Raw genomic sequence first — 19373 nt, 5'->3', positions numbered from 1 at the left:
AGTCCAGAATTTTCTTCATGGATTTCTCCAGGAGGTTCTTTAAGACTTCTCCTAGAATTCCTTCTGAGATTCCTCCCTGAAATCATTCGGGTACTCTGTATACACCAAAAAATCAATTGAGGTTTTCAGCAAAATTTTGCTGAATTTTACCGAGCTGAAGGTTTCAGCAAAAAATTTGCTGAAATTCAACAAAATTTGCTGATTTGTTCAGTAAACTCTGCAGATTATCAGTAACGTTTTGCTGAAGTTCAGCAAACTTTGCCGAAAGTTCAGCAAAAAATTTTGCTGGACCCTTCAGCTCGGCAAAATTCAGCAAAATATTGCTGAAAGCGTTTAGTGTGTAGTGTAAATAGTGCGACCACAGACAAACAGACGTAACACTCTTCAAAACAGCTTGGCATATGCATTTAACGATCAATTCAAATTTCATTTGATTTGCGCGATTGTTTCACCTGAGGCGCTAGTGTTCGATCGCTTTGACGTTTACCAGTGTACACGTTACTGAATGATGCAAACGAAAATTACAGGCCATTTGTGTAGTAGTGTGCGTTTTATCAAAACGTCAAATCGAAATCCATCATGGCCGACAGTGTCACGCGCGGTTCTACCAACAGGTGGCAGTGTGCTCATAAAAATGACACAGGACAAAAGTTTTTAATGAATTTCCTCTAAGAGTTACGTCTGTTTGTCTGTGGTGCGACCTTATTATCCAATTTGATAGCTTGTCAAGGTTCTAAGCAAACAAAACAAAAACGGTGGCAAAATCTATAATTTATTGCCTTTCATTTGCAATGGAGTAGTGCAACATGTACTATGCTAAGGAAGCACGGTATCATAACGTCCAAGGCTAAAATGTCCCAGGATTTTAAGACGCATTTTTCCGTGGCCTATCGTCTAAACATGCAGCTGCATCACGAGGTCTTAGAAAAGAAGGCAAATAGGATTTTGAGCCGTATACAACGTACCATAAAGACCGGGACATTATGGCCCCGGACGTTATGATCCGGCCCCCACTAAGCATACGGGTAAAGTCACGATAGGTCTAACCACTGGTCTCAGTGAAAACCCCGAGCAGAAATATAAGGGGTATGCATTAAAACGTAATAATATACACTCCCGTTCAAAAGTTTGGGGCCACCCCCTCAAAAACATGTCATATTTTTAGGCCCATATCTCCGCCAATTTGCGTCCGATTTCAAAACCCTAGGTTTCATTCAAAAGATAATAAGTCAAAGAAACTTTGAACATGATTTAAAAGAAACTTTTTCAAAAAATTTTGTATGTAAACTTAATCCAAAGTTGCCAAATTTTCTAAAAAATGAATATAAACTTACGGCAGTGTCGCTGGAAGTTGGGTCGACCAAATTTTAAGATAAGAGCGGTAATATGACCCATTTTCTATTAGCTTTCAACTGCTTTTTACAGAACTTAGCTAAAAAATCTAGAAAAAAGTTGTTAAGTAAATTAATCCTTGATGCCATCGACCAAAAGTTTGGGGTCACCTCTCAATATGACGTATCGGCCAAAAGTTTGGGGTCTCTGTCGTAAAACATGGAAAAGTGATTTGTTGATATCTTTGTCATCTTTCATTCAATTTTAATTCTTCTTGGCTTATTTGAAACAAAATGAATGATACTTACTGCATAGATATTGAACCACACATATTCGTTGAAATTTACTAAAACTTAACGTAAAGTTGCCTCATTTTTTGAAGCGTGGTAAAATGGGCTTACTTTACATAACATTTTTATATACAAAAATCGTTAAATACGTTAAGTTAAAGACATCAAACGTAAATTTAGTTAATTATCTTTGAAATGAGCCAAAAAAAAATAAAATTGAATGAAAGATGACAAAGATATCAACAAATCACTTTTCCATGTTTTACGACAGTGACCCCAAACTTTTGGCCGATACGTCATATTGAGAGGTGACCCCAAACTTTTGGTCGATGACATCAAGGATAAATTTACTTAATAACTTTTTTTCTAGATTTTTTAGTTAAGTTCTGTAAAAAGCAGTTGAAAGCTAATAGAAAATGGGTCATATTACCGCTCTCATCTTAAAATTTGGTCGACCCAACTTCCAGCGACACTGCCGTAAGTTTATATTCATTTTTTAGAAAATTTGGCAACTTTGGGTTAAGTTTACATACAAATTTTTTTGAAAAAGTTTCTTTGAAATCATGTTCAAAGTTCCTTTGACTTATTATCTTTTGAATGAAACCTAGGGTTTTGAAATCGGACGCAAATTGGCGGAGATGTGGGCCTAAAAAAATGACATGTTTTTGAGGTGGTGACCCCAAACTTTTGAACGGGAGTGTATGTCATTAATGGTCATGAAAAAGCACATACTATAAAATTCTAGAGCGCATTGACAACATTATGGTCAAATTTTGGTCTATATATAGTCGGCGCAAAGGTCTAGTTGGCTGGTTGAAAAACAACAAAGCCGCAAGATCAACTGTCCGCCAGATCAACTAACAAGCGAGCTTCTAAAATACGGTGGAGAAGCACTGGTGAGAACAGTACACTATGTCATTACCAAGATTTGGGAGGAGGAGATATTACCGAAGGAATGCTGCCGTCCATCACCGATTGAAAGAGAGTTCGTGAGGCTGGATTCATGGATGAACGCGCTACAACGGACCAGATATTCACCATCTGCCAGGTGTTGCAGAAATGCCGCGAATACAACGTGCCCACACATCACTTGTTCAGCGATTGTAAATCAACGCATGATACAATCGTCCGAGAACAGCTATGGCAGATTTATGCACGAATACGGATTCCCGGATAAACTGATACGATCAATCAAAACGACGATGGATCGAGTGATGTGCGTAGTTCGAGTATCTGGGACACTCTCGAGTCCCTTCGAATCTCGCAGAGGGTCACGGCAAGGTGATGATTTTTCGTGCTTGATGTTAAACATTGTTTTAGAGCTCTTCTTATTACAGAGCGATGATAAGTGTAAAGTCCGTACAGCTGCTTAGTTTCGCGGTCCTGCGGCTGGTAAAGACATCGGGATGTGTTGACTGTGAGTATGACTAGCTGAATAGCTATAGAGGAATAACGGATGATATTTTGGAATAGGCGCTATATGTTTGTGGAGCGGACCTGGTGTGTTGGTTAGAACACTTGACTATCACGCCGAGGACCTGGGATCCAATCCCACTCCCGACAAACTCACAAAATGCGAGTTTTTTCTTCGGAAGGGAAGTAAAGCGTGGGTCCCGAGATGAACTAGCCTAGGGCTAAAAATCTCGTTAATACAGATAAAAAAAAGCTATATGTTCCGTCACTAAATAATGATCTGATATCAGTGAAAATGCTAACCACTAAAGAATTCTAAGTGACATTTCGGAAAAAAATGGCTGTCATATCATGGATGCGGCCGGCAGAGTGATTGTGAAAGGCGATCTTTGCGGTAGCTCGCACATGGTAAAGACAGTTTTGTAAGCACGGAAAAAAGTTCTCAAGAAACAATGTAATGTGGAATACCAAGCCTCAGTAGCAGTGCGTGACCATCGCGAGCCGGAATAAGATGAACACTAGGAGGAAGTTATGTTAGGAAAGCCATACACGTGTTGGGTGAACCTGGTGAAAGTGAAGATCAAGATGAGATGTTTTATAATGCGAGTTCATCGCTTTCGGACGACCCATCGATTGAATTTTGCAAGGTGACGTCACAAATGAACGTTCGGTTCATTCTTGATCGCCCTTTCCTTTTCCCTCTCACGCGAATTTTGACATTTTCCAGCGGTTTGTTTTGATTCCCATTCGTCGCCGTTCTTTTCTCTCTCGGAGAGAAAGTTGAGGTTAAATTTCTGTGCAAAACTCTATTGAAGAGGAGCTGCATGCAATGCTACACTATAATATGTTTGTGTTTCAGACGAAATCGTCTAAGTTCTATCATTCCGAGAAAAGCGGTAGAATGGAAGAACTTGATCTGCAGAAAGAGATATTCTATCTACAGCTTGCATGTATATCCGCAACGGGATACACTTGATTCCACCGATGCAGATCACGATTGCCAAGGAAAAAATGAAGTGATTCTACTAAGAACTCCATCTGAAGATTCCTTCATGTTTTTCTTCTGGAAATTCTTACAAAAAATTTATCTGGGCACTCTTTCAAAAGTTCTTCGTGTGGATTACTCCAGGAAAAGAAACTTCTGTTTGATTCCTACAAGGAACTCTTGGAAGATTTTCGAAAGCAATTTTTGGAGGACTTCAAAAATAACTGGAAGATTCCAGGAAAGAACTTCAGGAAGACAACCAGAAGAAGATTTTTTACTAGGAACATCTGAAGGACATCCAAAAAGTATTCCTGAAGGATTCCCAGCAGAAAGTCTTGGAGGAAATCAAGTCGGAAATCATGGAAAAATTTCTAAAAGTGTTCTGGAAGTATTCAGAAGAAGCTCTTGGAGAAATCCTAGATCGAAAACATTCCAGATAAGAGTTTCTTTTACAAATCCCAAAACAAACTCCTGCTGGCACCGTAAAAGAAACTCCTGCAGAATTCAAAATGAGACTCTCGGAGGTATTCCAGAAAGAAATTCTGGAGGAATTCTCTGATGAAATTCCTGAGTGATTGCTGGAAGAAAGAACTCTTTGAAGAATTCTAGAGAAAACTTTCAAGGAAATTCCAGAATTACCTATTGGAGGAATCTCAACAAAAAGTTCTGGAGGCATTTTATTTAATCAAATATCGAGAAAAACCGTATTAGATTATATAGATGAATCTTCTATCAGATATGGTTTGGCTGCAGTCTCTCAAATCAAAAGAAAATGTAGTTTGCCTTCTTCTTGGGATCATAAAGTTCTGTTTTTGTCATTGTGTGTTTAATTTATACATAAAATTGTCCTATGAACTCTATGATCCCAAGATGAAGGCAAAATACATTTTCCTTTGATTTGAGAGACTGCATGCCAAACCATATCTGATAGAATATTTTACAGTCGATAAATCAAGATTTAATGAATCTTCTGTTCAGAGATGGCGTGCTCCTTAGTGTGTTATGTATGTGTGCGCGGTTTTAATATGAAAATGAGCTGCACTGCGCACATTTTCAGTGCGGAATGCCATCCCTGCTTCCCTGGAGGAAAAAAAAACTTAAAAATTATCAGTAATGCTGTGGCCTAATTGAAGTGTCCCATTACTAAATAATATGTGCTTTACGCCTTTTGGACACATAAACCTCTGCCAATCTAGAAATCGTCTCCACTGAAGAAAACATGTGCAGCTAATGAACGAACCAAATGCAAAAACTACGCAGAACTGTGCAAGCAAGCAAAAATTACCATTAATTTACACTTCACCACGTTGTCGACACTACAGCCACGTGGGATGAAAGCACCCAAACACCGACACAACACCTCAGCAACATCCCCAAGTCTCCAGATGACAGTTGAACAATCTCAGAAACGTGATTTGCATACCAGAACGGAAATAATAGATACGTATGCGTCTGGCTTACCGACTGAATGGAACAAATCCTACGGCGGCAGAAGTTCCGTTTCCAGTTTCAAGTGCAGAATAAATCACCGTGCACCACCGTGTCATCACCGTCTGACGGGGTGACACTACGCCAAAACGGGAATCGCAACTTCAAGCACACACACACGCACATGGTGTTCCTGCACTACAAATTTCTTAAAACAAAACAGACCTATTAAATATAATTAAAAGTGAAAAAAAAAACTTAAAACAAAATAAAGCCTACTCTCATTCCTGGTTTGTTTCGAGCGCGCGCTTCCTCGCCAGGTCGCCAAGTGCAAGGCGGAAAGAGCGCTCAATCATCCGCACCCACACAGAAATACACATTTACATATTAGGTACCCACACTTTCACGTCTCATCACCCATCATCGCCACCAGCAGCAGCAGCAGCAACGGCAGCAGCGCCGACTACACAACCAACCAATAATAATACAATCAAACTGCTCTAATTCAACGGCTCCGCAATGCATTTGCACTGCTTGATGCGTTGGATGCGCTTCCGTCGCAACTGGGGCACCAACGAGGGACACCGCAGCGTCACCGTGATCCAGGTGAACTTTTTGGGCTTGCAGAAGGCGCACGAGCGAAACGCCGGCCCGGTCAGGTCTTCGTCTTCAAAGTCCAGATCGACCTCCCGCGCACGTCCACCGTGATGCCCGTGACCACCACCGCCATGACCGTGGCCATTTCGTCCGCCTCCGCCACCGCCACCGCCCCCATGACGCCTACGTTTCGGCGACTTTGGAATGTAGAACGAATTGCACTGCCCGTAGCAAAATCGATTGATGATCGTCCGGCTGAGGCATCCCTCCTCCCGAATCCGCTGCACCAGCGGTTCCGTCTTGCACCAGTCCTTCTTGAGGTACTCTTTGCGCGTCACCACCAGGGCGTTCTTGCTCGACTTGAGCAACTTGTCTCCCCGGTACGCCTGCAGGTCGGCCAAAATATCCGCGTTGGGGGCGGATCCCGTTGGATGGTACTGAAAGCCGCTTTCGTTGTTGTACGATGGGACCGTCGATCCGCCAGACTGCCGCCGTCCATTGAAGTCGAAATCAATCGCCACCTCGGGCGTTTGGTACGACGTGAGATCGCCGGTGCTGCTGTCCTCGGTTGCGTCGTCGTCGATCAGTTCGTTCTGCTGCACCATGGTGTAGCGTTTGTCCTCCCCCCGCGTCCCCGAGGACGATGACGACGACGACGACGAGTTCATCCGCCGCTCTGCCATGATCCGTTCCACGTGGCGGGTATTGATGATGTCCAGAATCGAGTCGGACAGTTGTATCCGGTGGCCAGACGAGTGGCTCAGCAGGAATGAGAACAGTATCAGCAGCTTCATCGTCAGATTCATCTGCAAAAAGAGACCGGAGAGAAAGGAGAAAGTTTAATTTCAGCTACAAAGTGCAAGAATGGCAAATAAATCAGCAGTTGGGTGTTTATTGGCGATGTCAAGAGAAGACGCAATCAAAATATAATGCAATGTGCAATGACATCGGACAGAATGCACCCCACGCTGATTGTCTGACATTGCTTAGGGCTAATGGTCTTTAGCATTTAGCGCATTTTATAAGCAGAATTACTTAAAACTTATCGAAAACCGTAACGCTAAAATTTACATTTTTAACCCTCTCCCACCCTTTCCCGTTTTGGAAGAAAATCGTGAAATTTTTGTATGAGCCGTAACCCTCGATCGATATTTGGCAACTATTAGGAGGGTTAGGGGCATAAATGACAACCGGGACGAAATGGACACCCATGTTTTTGTCGAAACCATAGAAATTTATGTTAAGAACTTAGGACTACCCAAGTAACCACGAAGCCGTATATAAGTGCATCAATTTTGCCATATATTTATATTTAAAATTGTGTATATAATGCTGCATTACTTTAAACACCTCATTGAGGCAATATTAAAGTCGAAAAGGGCCCCACTAAAATCAGATTAGTGCCACATATTGCGGCACGTTGACAGCCATTGCTAAAGTGACATAAATGCATGTGCTGTACATTTGCATTTGCACATGCTTAATACGTGCAACACAAAAAACAAAAACAAAAATCTATTTTTACCACCGTTTCGTTATCGGCGGTACTAATGCCCTCCACATGAATGTTTTTTGTTCATTTTTTTTGTTGCCGGGTCGGGAGTCGAACCAGAAGTGTTGAAGACCGCTAGATGAGTTCCATACGTGCTGGCGCCTTAGATGTCGACTTGGCTAACGTCGGTACCAAGAGTACCTATAGTCGAAATGGAGCGGAGTCAATTATTGACGTGACCTTTTGTAGTCCTGGCCTAACAAGTAGTTCGAACTGGAGAGTAGATGATGGCTACACTCACAGCGACCACCTGGCGGTTCGCTACAGTATCGACTACAACAACAGCAGACAGCGGATAGAAGAAGAGGCGGCTAGGCCAAGGCCAAGCCCTCGTAGGTGGAAGACATCATACTTCGACGAAGAGGTATTTAGGGAAGCGCTCCGCCGTGAGCGAAACTTACTCGGTTTAGACGGCGACGAGCTGGTAGCGGTGCTCTCACGTGCGTGTGATGCGACCATGCCTAGGAGAGTCCACCCTAGAAATGGGAGGCCACCGGCTTACTGGTGGACCGACGCGATTGCGGACCTGCGCCGCGCCTGCCTACGGGCTAGGCGGCGGATGCAGCGAGCACGATCAGAGGAAGAGCGAAACGAACGGCGGGTGGTGTTCGCCGCTGCAAAAGCCGCGCTCAAGACCGAGATAAGAGCAAGCAAGAAGGCCTGCTTTGAGGGTCTCTGTCAGAGTGCCAATACGACCCCGTGGGGTGATGCCTACAGGATCGTTATGGCCAAGACGAGAGGTGTGATGGCTCCTACAGAGCAATCTCCAGAGATGTTGGAGGGGATCATTGGAGGACTTTTTCCGCGTCATGATCCTAGTCCTTGGCCTCCTTTCGTAGGACAGCCGGGGACTGGGGCTGGCGATGAGGAAATGGTCACCGATGTGGAACTTGCGGGGATAGCTAAGTCCCTTAGCGTAGGTAAGGCCCCAGGTCCGGACGGAGTTCCGAACCTGGCCTTAAAAGTAGCTATTGCAGAAGCTCCCGAGATGTTCAGGTCTGCTATGCAGAAATGCCTGGACGAGGGAGTTTTCCCAGAAGCTTGGAAGAGGCAGAGCCTGGTACTATTGCCAAAGGCGGGGAAACCACCCGGAGACCCGTCGGCATATAGACCAATATGCTTGATTGACACGGCGGGGAAGGTGCTCGAAAAGATCATCCTCAATAGAATGTTGAAGTTCACTGAGGGCGTAAATGGTCTCTCGAGCAACCAGTATGGCTTCCGGAAGGGGAGGTCCACCGTAGACGCTATCTTGTCGGTTACAAAAACCGCCGAGAAAGCACTCGAGCCTAAGAGGAGGGGAATTCGCTTCTGCGGGGTAGTGACTCTGGATGTAAGGAATGCATTCAATAGCGCCAGTTGGGCTGCTATTGCCGATGCGCTCTTGCGTCTGGGGATACCGGAGTACTTGTACAAGATTCTCGGAAGCTACTTCCAGAATCGCGTACTGGTTTACGACACGGAGGTGGGTCGGAAGTGCTTTCACATAACCTCAGGAGTCCCGCAAGGTTCCATCCTGGGTCCGGTGTTATGGAATGTCATGTACGACGAGGTGTTGAGGTTAGAGTACCCAGTGGGAGTGGTGATTGTCGGGTTTGCCGACGATATTACGCTCGAAGTCTACGGTGAAACGATCGAGGAGGTGAAGTTGACTACCGACCACTCGATCAAGGTTGTGGAGGCGTGGATGCGGTCCAGAAAACTGGAGCTGGCTCACCACAAGACAGAGGTGACGGTTGTTAACAACATGCAGTCGGCGCAGCAGACGGAGATCAGTGTAGGAGAGTGCACTATCCTGTCGAAGCGCTCTGTCAAGCACTTGGGCGTGATGATCGACGATAAGCTTACATTCGGTAGCCACGTCGATTATGCCTGTAAAAGAGCCTCCACAGCTATTGCGGCACTGTCCCGGATGATGTCCAATAGCTCAGCGGTGTACGCCAGCAAGCGCAAGCTTCTGGCTAGTGTTGCTACGTCCATACTTAGGTATGGCGGCCCGGCGTGGGGTACCGCGCTAAGTACTGAATGCTACCGACGGAAGCTGGAAAGTACTTACAGGCTTATGTGTCTGAGGGTTGCAAGCGCGTACCGTACCGTGTCACACGACGCTCTCTGTGTCATTACTGGTATGGTGCCCATCAGCATTCTTATCAGTGAGGATATGGAGTGCTTCGAAATGCGCGGCACAAGAGGCATACGCAAGACTGTCAGGATGGCCTCTATGGTCAAATGGCAGCGCGCGTGGGACAGTTCCACCAAAGGAAGGTGGACCCATAGGTTGATACCGAGGGTAGATAGTTGGATTAATAGGCGCCATGGGGAAGTTTCATTCCACCTGACACAGGTCCTTACAGGTCATGGTTGCTTCCGACAGTATCTACACCGTTTCGGGCATGCGGATTCTCCCGAATGCCCAGTGTGCAATGGTTTAGAGGAAACGGCGGAACACGTTTTGTTCGTGTGCCCGCGTTTTCGCACAATGCGTGACCGCATGCTTGCCACATGCGGGGAGGACACAACTCCGGACAACTTGGTCCAGAGAATGTGTAGGGATGAGATTAGCTGGAATGCCGTTTCAACGGCTATCACCCATATCGTCTGGGAGCTACAAAGGAGGTGGCGCGTGGACTCGGAGAATGGCTAGTCCAGATGCAGTACAAGAGGTGGTCCAGGGGTTCGAAGTCGGCTTCGTAGGTCATACCGGTGCCCTGCGGTCGAGATCGACCCTTACAGCGATTAAGTGGCCGCGGAGAGGAAGTCCCGGTAGCGGTGCTGTCGTGGCGTCAGTCTACTGGGTTGGATCTGAGCCCGCGGTTGGAAAGGGGTCCCCGGCAAGGGTCGGGGTAGGTGAGACCCTGCTGTCTGCAACCTACGGATGCAGCTGATAAGGCCTGAAGGGTAGTGATACCCTTGCCTTCAGCAGGTCAGATCGGGTTGCATGTGGGCATCAGTTCTTGATGTCCGCTCAGCAGTAGGGCGCGGGCGGGGTTGACCCTACTATTCTTCTGTCTTAATCATATTGCTGTAGAGGGCAAAACGACTATGTCATATGTAATAGAATCCCTGTAATTACATTCTGATAAATCACTGAAAAAATCATAATGCATTTTAGAATATATTTATTCTATATAAGAAATTTAACACACCCTTCGCACACTACTCATATGATAATTGTGGTTTCCAGCATTATTGGCATGCGATAGCAGGCAACAGAAAAGAGAAAAGCTCATCTCTAAAAAGGTTTTGCCGAAGAAAGGCGTGGATCGGTGGTTCAAACGGAGATTAGGTTGGTCGGGAGTCGAACCAGAAATGTTGAAGACCGCTACAGTTGACCGTAAAGTTGTTCACTCTTCTTGATTTCATTTGTTTACCATTAGAGTCAAGCTTTTATAATTGTATTGTTAAAGCAACCTTTGCTAGTTTGTACATTGCATCTATTCAGTTTTTGCAGTGTTGAATTATTGAATTATCGTATGTCACCTTTTAATGCACCCTAATGTAAAGAAAAAATGTAATGCATCAATACATTGATAATGCCAATCTAAAGGATTATTGCATGAGAAGTGTGGAATTACTGCATTTTGCATTGCCAAGGTTGATATTCAGTCTAATTCGTGCAATGATATAATGCTTGTGGTTACTTGGGTAAGTTCTTTTTTCATTGACTGTAGTGAAGCTTTACAATTTGTTCAAATAAGTGCATTATTAAAAACCAGCAATATTTTTTTGTTTTGTTTTTATTAATGTGTATTTTAACTTAAATGCTAATTCTACACTAAAACCAGCAATAGAAGTGACCATAACCACGCAAGTGTCTTTTGGCAATGAGCAAGCTTCTCAAGCATGATATTTGAAGCAATTTCCTATTTTTGATGTACTTAGTATAGGGCTTATTTTTTGTACTTTCGGGGAAGGGATTATATTTTTTCTCGTTTCAGAGAGCGAGTAATGGCGCTTAAGCCTAGGCTTTGAAGACAGGACACATGGAGAAATGCCTGTGCCCCATCCCAGGAGAAGAGACGCCAACTTAAATGGAGTGTGCATCAACTTTCTTAGCAGCACCACTCCCAACGATTTTATGTTCAAAAACCATTCCCATAAAACGAAACGGTTGGTACGGTTCCCAAGTAACACCACTTGTTATAATATCGTATATAATACATGCTTCATACAAACGTCTATGTTTTGTTCTTACTATGAAAATCTTATTTTCGTACACTTATATCACCGAAAAAGCGCAAAAAATTGCGGCTTATAAAACATCTTCATGATGTTACAAAAGATGTTTTTCAATACATTATTATAACACAACATTAAGTATCGAATATGTTCTCAGCGACAGCGTAAAAACTTGTTGGCAGCAGAAAAATCACGATTTATCAAATGAACACCGCAAATAATTGTGACACCTGTTTATGTGCTATTTAGTAATGGCTGGAAATAATATTCAAGCCTTACATTTTATTTGAAATTTACCATCTCGATGTTCGGTCACTATGACCTAATTTCAAGTGCCATTCAAAATTTCTGGTGAAATAAACACATTCGCCTTCCTTGCTTTCATTCGCTTTCCATCAGATCGATATCAAGAAGGGAGGTTTTGGTCATCTCTCTGATTTTTGTGAGATTTTGAACAAATTTTCAACATGCAATATGGTGGCTACTTGTCACAGCACCGTCTGGAAGTTTTGGAATGCTATTTTTAATCATTGTACTAAAGATGTGTTTGTATTCGTTACATAAGGAAATTAAATCACTTCATCGAAAGATTGAACTGCGCTAGATAAATATTTTTTTAATTGGAATTTGTACATGAACAAACAGCTATATATACAAATATTAGTATGAAACTTTTTAGCAGGCACTGTAATCTATCAGTCCCGATAGGAAAAAAATCCAGAATATTAAAATTACGTTTGAATAACATCGGTTGTATATCACAACAACTAATGTCGAATGCTACTTGAATCGACTGAAATACATTGAAATAACAACATAATTACGTTTTTTGCAACATCCTTTTCCAAATAGCATACAACGATGTGATTGTTGTTTTTGAATACCTGTTTTGAACATAAGTATAACAATAACAAAGTTGTAGTGCAGTTTCTGACTCCAATCTAAATGTTTTGATTTGTAATGTTTATCGGAATCAAAATTATTGTTCATAAGTGAGTTTTAGCTGCCAAAATGAATTTTGTCCCCGTTTGAAGAGTTCTTGCGATTTTCTGGCTGAGATGTGGTATATATGGGAAGCTGATGTATTGTAGCATGCTGGATGTCTGCTTCCCATATATATACCACATCTCAGCCAGAAAATCGCAAGAACTCTTCAAGTTGAATATCCAACAGTCAAAATAGCCCACCGCAAAGTAAACACCGTCGGTCATCTCCATACGAAAGTAAAAGATCGACTCGACCCGATGCAGCTACACAATGTGGTATATCAAATCCCATGCAATGATTGCGACTACTCGTACATCGGTATGACAACAAATAAGTTAAACAAAAACGTTTGAGTGGACATCAATCAAACGTAAACCAACTCAATCGTCTACGGGATCTGGGATACACTAAAAACGATCAAGCTATGATACAACACGGTCAAAAAAAAACAGCTCTAACTGAACACTGCGTAAGAGAGGACCATACTTTCACTTTACACAGAACCAAAATAATAAACACAACCAACAACAGAGCTACGCTACCCCTACTAGAATGTTTCCACATATACAACACTCCACATACCGTCAACCACCGGACCGACGTAGAAGGCCTCAGTGCAATATACAGCGGATTTCTACGTACAATAGCCTCCAGACAACTCCAACAAACCCAAACAAACCCGTTACCCGCCGAACCTGCCGCGCTTCCCCACCATCAAACAACCGAAAACCAAAACAAATAGGCAAAATAGTAATAGTTAAACAACAGCAACACACACATACACACATGCAAAACAGAAAGAGAGAAATCTCACTAAACACCATATGTACACATAAATTGTAAAAATTGCACACATATACCAGTACACAGTGTCTAGACGCCATGTTAGTGGTTGATGAAGTGGCAAGAACAAAAATCCAAAAATTCACCCTCAAAATCTACCCACCACCATCCAAAATCAGGTAAACCCTTAAAAAAACAACACGAATGAACCACAACACATAAAGGATAACAGAAACAAAACTTGTAGACAAACCACAAAACCCATTCCGCCAGCCCACAGCCCAGCAAAGGGCGATGAAATGCTAGCGGAACGCCTATTGTGAGTATTTTTTGTAAAAAAAAAAACACAAACCATAATCCCAACATAATAAATAAACACAATTTTGGACCTCCCTGAGGAAGGCACAAATGAAGGGCCGAAACGTTGGAAGCTATTAAGTTATTCCGCCTAAAACCAATTTTGACCGGAAATAGCCAATAACAGAGGGACAATTTATAAAAACCCTGGTCGCATTCCAAATAACCAATTATTTTATCATATAAAGTTTATTTAATCAACTTTGTGTTTAAGTAAATACATCTAAGATTATATTTGCATTTTTGATCTCCGCAGGTATATTACTTAACTGGTCGATGTAATCATCCAGGAATACGTCTAGGGATTCCTCCACAATTCCTCTAAAAGCTCCTCCAGGAATACCTCTAGCAATTCCACCAAGGCTTCCTTTAGTAAATTCTTTAGGGATTTCAACATGAATTCCTTCTGATATTCTTCCAGAAGTTCCGGCAGTATTTCCCGCAGGAATTCCCCTAGGGATTACTCCAAAATTCCCCTTACAGTTTCTCCAAGAATGCCTTTATGGAATCCTCCAGAAATTCATCCAGGGACTTCTCCAGGAATACCTTCAAAAATTTCGTAAGAGATTCCTCCAGGAATAGGTACCTGCATGAATTCTTCAAGAAGTTCTCTTCCCAGGAATTCTACAGAAATTTCTTCAAGGGCACCTGCAAGGATTGCCCCAGAAATTCATCAGTGATTTTTCAGCAATTCCCACATCAATTTCTCCAGTGATGCCTTCAGAGATTTTGTCAGTAATTCCTGCAGGCATTTTTCAAGAAATTCCTTTAAAGATGTCTCCAGGAACTCTTCCAGGGCGATTTCAATAGGAATTTCTCTAAGAATTCCTTCAGGATTTCTACCAAGAATTGCTCCAGGAATTCCTTCAGAGTTTCCAGTTCCAGTTCCAGAAATTTCTCCAGGGATTTCAACTAAAAATCGTCCTACAAGGAATCTATCAGGAATTTCTTCAAGCATTCCTCCAGAGATTCCTTTACTAGTTTTCCCATGGATCCCCCAAAGAAATCCTCAAGGCTCTTGGGATTCACTGAGGAACTCCTCCAGTTCTTTTTCCCATAGTTATCTCTGAAGGAATTCTCGGAGAAATCACAAGTGAAATTCTTTGAGGTACCCCTGGAGGAAACTCTCGAGGAATTCCTTGAAGAATCTCTGAAGGAATTTCTGGAAGAATCTCTTTTGGAGGAATAACCGAAGTAAAATTGTAATCTCTGGAGCATTTTTCCTAGAAGAACCCCTGGAAAAACTCCTGAAGAAACCCCAGAAGGAATTCCTGAAGATTTCCCTGGAGAAATCTTAGAAGTAATCCCTGGATGAATCTCTGGAGAAATCGCTTGGAGGAATCCCTGAAGGAATTCCTGGTGGATTTCCCTCCTAGCACAATTGCTAGAGGATTTTTAGAGGAATCCTTGTGAGAATGTGTCGAAAAACGTTTGGAAGATATCCAGGAGGAATTCCAGGAACAATTCCTGGAGCAATTCTTGGATACAACTCTGGAGGAGTCTCTGGAGGAATTCCTGCAATAATCCCTGATAGAATCCATGAAGGAATTCTGGAGAAATCCCTGGAGGAATCTTAGAAGTAATCCCTGGATGAATCTCTGGAGAAATGCTTGGAGGAATCCCTGAAGGAATTTCTGGTGGAATTCCTGGAAGAGCCTCTGGAGAAATTGATAGCACAATTGCTAAAGGATTTTTTAAGGAATCCTTGGAAAAATGCGTCGAAGAACGTCTGGAAGATACCCAGGAAGAATTCCAGGAACAATCCCTGGAAGAATTCTTCGAGGAATCCCTGGAGGGATTTCTGAAGGGTTTTCGTTTATAATTCCTGAAGGAATTTGTGAGGATAACTTTGGAGGAAATCTTGGATTCCCTGGAGGAATCCACGGAGAAATATCTGGTGTAATCACATGAGGAATGCCTGAAGAAAGCTTGACGAATCCTTGAAGGAATTCCTAGAGGGATCCTGAAGTAATACCTGGAGCATTCTCTAAATGAATACTTAGAGGAATTCCTAGAGGAATCCCTGGAGGAATTCCTGGAAGAATCTCTGCAGGATTCCCTGAAGGAATTCGTAGAGGAAATCTTGGAGGAATCCCTGAAGGAATCTCTGGAATAATTCCAGATAAAGTTCTGGAAGTATAGCTGGAGGAGTTCCTGGAGAAATTAATCGAAGAATTCGTGGAGGAATCTCTGGAGAAATTACTGGAGGGACCCCTGTAGGTATTAACCAAGAAGTCTGGAGAAATTCTCCAGGAGTCCCTTCGAAGAATTATTCAAGAGTTTTCGCGAAAATTCCTCTAGGAAATTATTCGGGTAATCCTCCAGAAGTTCTAGTTTCTACATTGAATTTGGCGGGAGTTGGTAAGACAGGTTCTACGCAAGTTTCGTCGTAAATTCTCCAAGCAGGTAATTCATCAATTCCTACATGACTCGATAGAGGAAGTGGAACTGACAGCAACTCACGCAATTGGCATAGTGGAGGATTGGATGAGGTCGAGACATTTGGCACTCACGCACCACAAAACGGAGGTGGTGGTGGTAAACAACCGCAAGTCTGAACAGCAGGCAGTGGTCACCACAGGTGGATGCACGATCAACTCTAAGCGCTCACTGAAGCAATTGGGGGTCATGATCGACGATAAGCTGAAATTCGGAAGCCACGTAGAATATGCCTGCAAAAGGGCAAGCATGGCGATAATGGCAGTGTCAAAGATAATGTCAAACAGCTCGGCAATAGTCTCGAGTAAGCGTAAGCTGCTCGCGGCAGTAGCGGTCTCCATACTACGGTATGGCGCCGCTGCATGGGCGAAGGCGCTAGTGGTTAACCGAAACGTGAAGCCACTTGAGAGTACCCACAGGCTGATGTGCCTTAGGGTGGTGAGCGCATACCGCACGGTCTCAAAGGACGCGGTATGTGTGCTAGCGGGCATGATGCATTGCCCATAGCTTTAGTGGTGGCAGAGGATGAAGAATGCTTCGAGCGACGCGGCATAAGAGGCGCGAGGCGTATCGCCAGAACCTCGTCTATGCTGAAGTGGCAGAGCGAATGGGATTCCTCCAGCAAAGGTAGAAGGACGCACAGGCTCATACCGAGCGTATCCAAGTGGACGAGCAGGCCCCATGGCGAGGTGAATTTTCACTTGACTCAATTTCTGTCAGGCCATGGGTGCTTTAGGTGGTATCTGCACAGATTCGCACACGCAGGCTCCCCCGCATGTCCGGAGTGTGCAGACTGCGACGAGACCGCGGAGCATGTGCTCTTTGAATGTCCACGTTTCGTGGAGCAAAGATCGAGTATGCAGGAGATATGCGGTAGAGATATCACGCCTGACAACATTGTTTAAAGGATGTGTATGGGGGCGGACAAGTGGGACTCCGTTACTTCCACGGTTTCTCGAATCGTACTTGAACTACAGAGTAAATGGCGAGCCGAACAACAGCTAGTTGAGTTGGCCCCCCTTCCCCATCCAGGAGCTTGAGTTCAACGGGTAGTCTAAGTACTAGCCAGGACCCGAGCCTCCAGGGGAGAGTGAACAACTTAAGGCGGTAGCTGGTGGAACGCTTACTATTAGAGTGTGCTCATGTACGGTCCCCCCCTTCTCGAAGTCATCCCTAACGGGCGTACCGCGAAGGTAAGGAAGAGAGAGAATGAGTTTTTAGTGGGTCGATCCCCACATCACCCGAGGAACCACCTCTTGGGTATCTGTTGCAGATTTTCTCATTCTATAAAAAAAAATGACTTGCTACGACAGTTTCTCCAGAAGTTCTTACTAGAATTTCATTGGGAGTTCCTTCGGGAATTTGTGTCGGAGTTCCTTTGTAAGTTCACCAAAAATCTATCAAGCATTTCTTTCGGAAAATCTCTGAGAATTTCTATCAGCAGTTCTTCTAAAAGTTGCCACGGAAAATACCCCTGGAGTTATTCTTGGATATTGGTCCAACGGCGACTTCTCCAAATGTTCCTTCGGCAATTTCTGTTTAGAATTCCTCCAGAAATTCCTTAATAAAAATTATCAAATTGAATTTACAAAATTTCTTTCCAACAATTGTTTCTATAATGTTCTATTTCATTTGGGATTTGAGGAGTTCATGGAGAAATCTCAAAAGAGCAGTCAGGTCTGAAACCTCTGATACGATACCACCCTCGTTTTGCCACAGGGTACTTCCAATCGCTCATTAGCGTGTTGTCACTTCACCTAACGAAACGATTAATTACAGTTGTAGAAACATTCTTCTGTAGGTTTCGTTCCGTCTCTGTCTCGTTCAGACTGTCACCAAAGTCGTAACAATTTCAAATAAACTTTAACGACACATTTACAAATCAGGGCTCGCATGCGGCGTGCACACTAACTCCAGCTGACACAGGCACAGATCAGCCTGCCTGTACCTACCGCATTATCGCAATTTATCTCAATTATCACGATGGAATTTTAATTACAACCCGAGCACGCCAAACAATGGAAATATGAGTATTTGAACAAATATATGAATTAAGAGATCTGCACCATGAGTGAAACATGTAAATTTGTCGTTTTATCTCCGGTGCAGCATCAGTCAGACGAGTGCCAACATTTAGGAGGTGAGTATCTCTGTCTACACATGGATAGATTACAGACAACAGAGTCTCGACACCTTCCCATACTCACCGGGGTGCGGTGGTGAGCGACAGCCGTCTGTCAGCGGTTCGGCTCTTGAAGGATTACCTCCCGTAGATGAATGGTGGAGATGGGTGAAAATCACATTCCAGACATATTTCCCCTAACGCTCAGCAAGAAACAGCTGATCTCATCATCTGTTACGATCTACGATGACTCTGTTCTGGTTTGCCATGAGGACATTGTATGAAAATTTCAGTTGTTATGACTCACCATAACCTATCTCTTGGTGAGGTAAGTGTAACACTATTATTAATTATTAGGGCCTTACGGTCTTGGCATTGTACCTTTCGAATATCGTGGGGATAATGACAACATGTGGAAATGCTCTGGTGTTTTTTTGAAAGGCATCATGCATTGATATACCGTTTGAAAGGTTACTTGATATTATAAAGCAGCGATGTATAATAATGAAGTTCACAGGGGTCTTCTGATTAAACAATCCAATATTTCATTTTTCGTAAATACATATTACAACACTTCTAGGTAAGAGAAAAAATAATTGAAACGCAAAATAATCATTCCATCACGTCATCACTCCCATAATCAGCTAGTGTGGGCCTCGCATCTTCAAACAAAATCCCACTTACAGGGGATAGACAAAATGATCGGGACAGGCAAAATTTTCACTTTTCAAAAAATGTTCAACTAGCTGTAACTTTTCGTAAAAAGCATCAAATTTTCTCAAATTTTTACTGTAAGTTCATCAACTAGTTGTGTATCAGTGGTCCAAATTTGGGAAAGATCGGGCCATTCTCCACGAAGTTATAACAATTCTTGGAAAAGGATTAAATTATCCGGTATCCAAATTTGAG

The 19373-nt window shown here is 43.2% G+C and overlaps 1 protein-coding gene across 1 annotated transcript in view; it reads right to left on the bottom strand.

Annotated features, from left to right (window-relative positions):
* Positions 1 to 5131: 5131 nt before the first annotated feature.
* LOC109420341 (uncharacterized) overlaps positions 5132 to 19373 on the bottom strand; it is a 137163-nt gene continuing 122921 nt past the window's right edge. Inside the window, exon 2 of the mRNA XM_062851107.1 lies at positions 5132 to 6851. Coding sequence (XP_062707091.1) covers positions 5949 to 6851 — 903 coding nt within the window. The 3' untranslated portion in view covers positions 5132 to 5948. The remainder of the gene's footprint in view (positions 6852 to 19373) is intronic.

The sequence above is a fragment of the Aedes albopictus genome, chromosome 2, assembly GCF_035046485.1.
Source record: "Aedes albopictus strain Foshan chromosome 2, AalbF5, whole genome shotgun sequence".
Taxonomy (NCBI): Eukaryota; Metazoa; Arthropoda; class Insecta; order Diptera; family Culicidae; genus Aedes; species Aedes albopictus.
The sequence above is the reverse complement of the archived record's forward strand: the minus strand, read 5'-3'. Positions and strand labels throughout refer to the sequence as shown.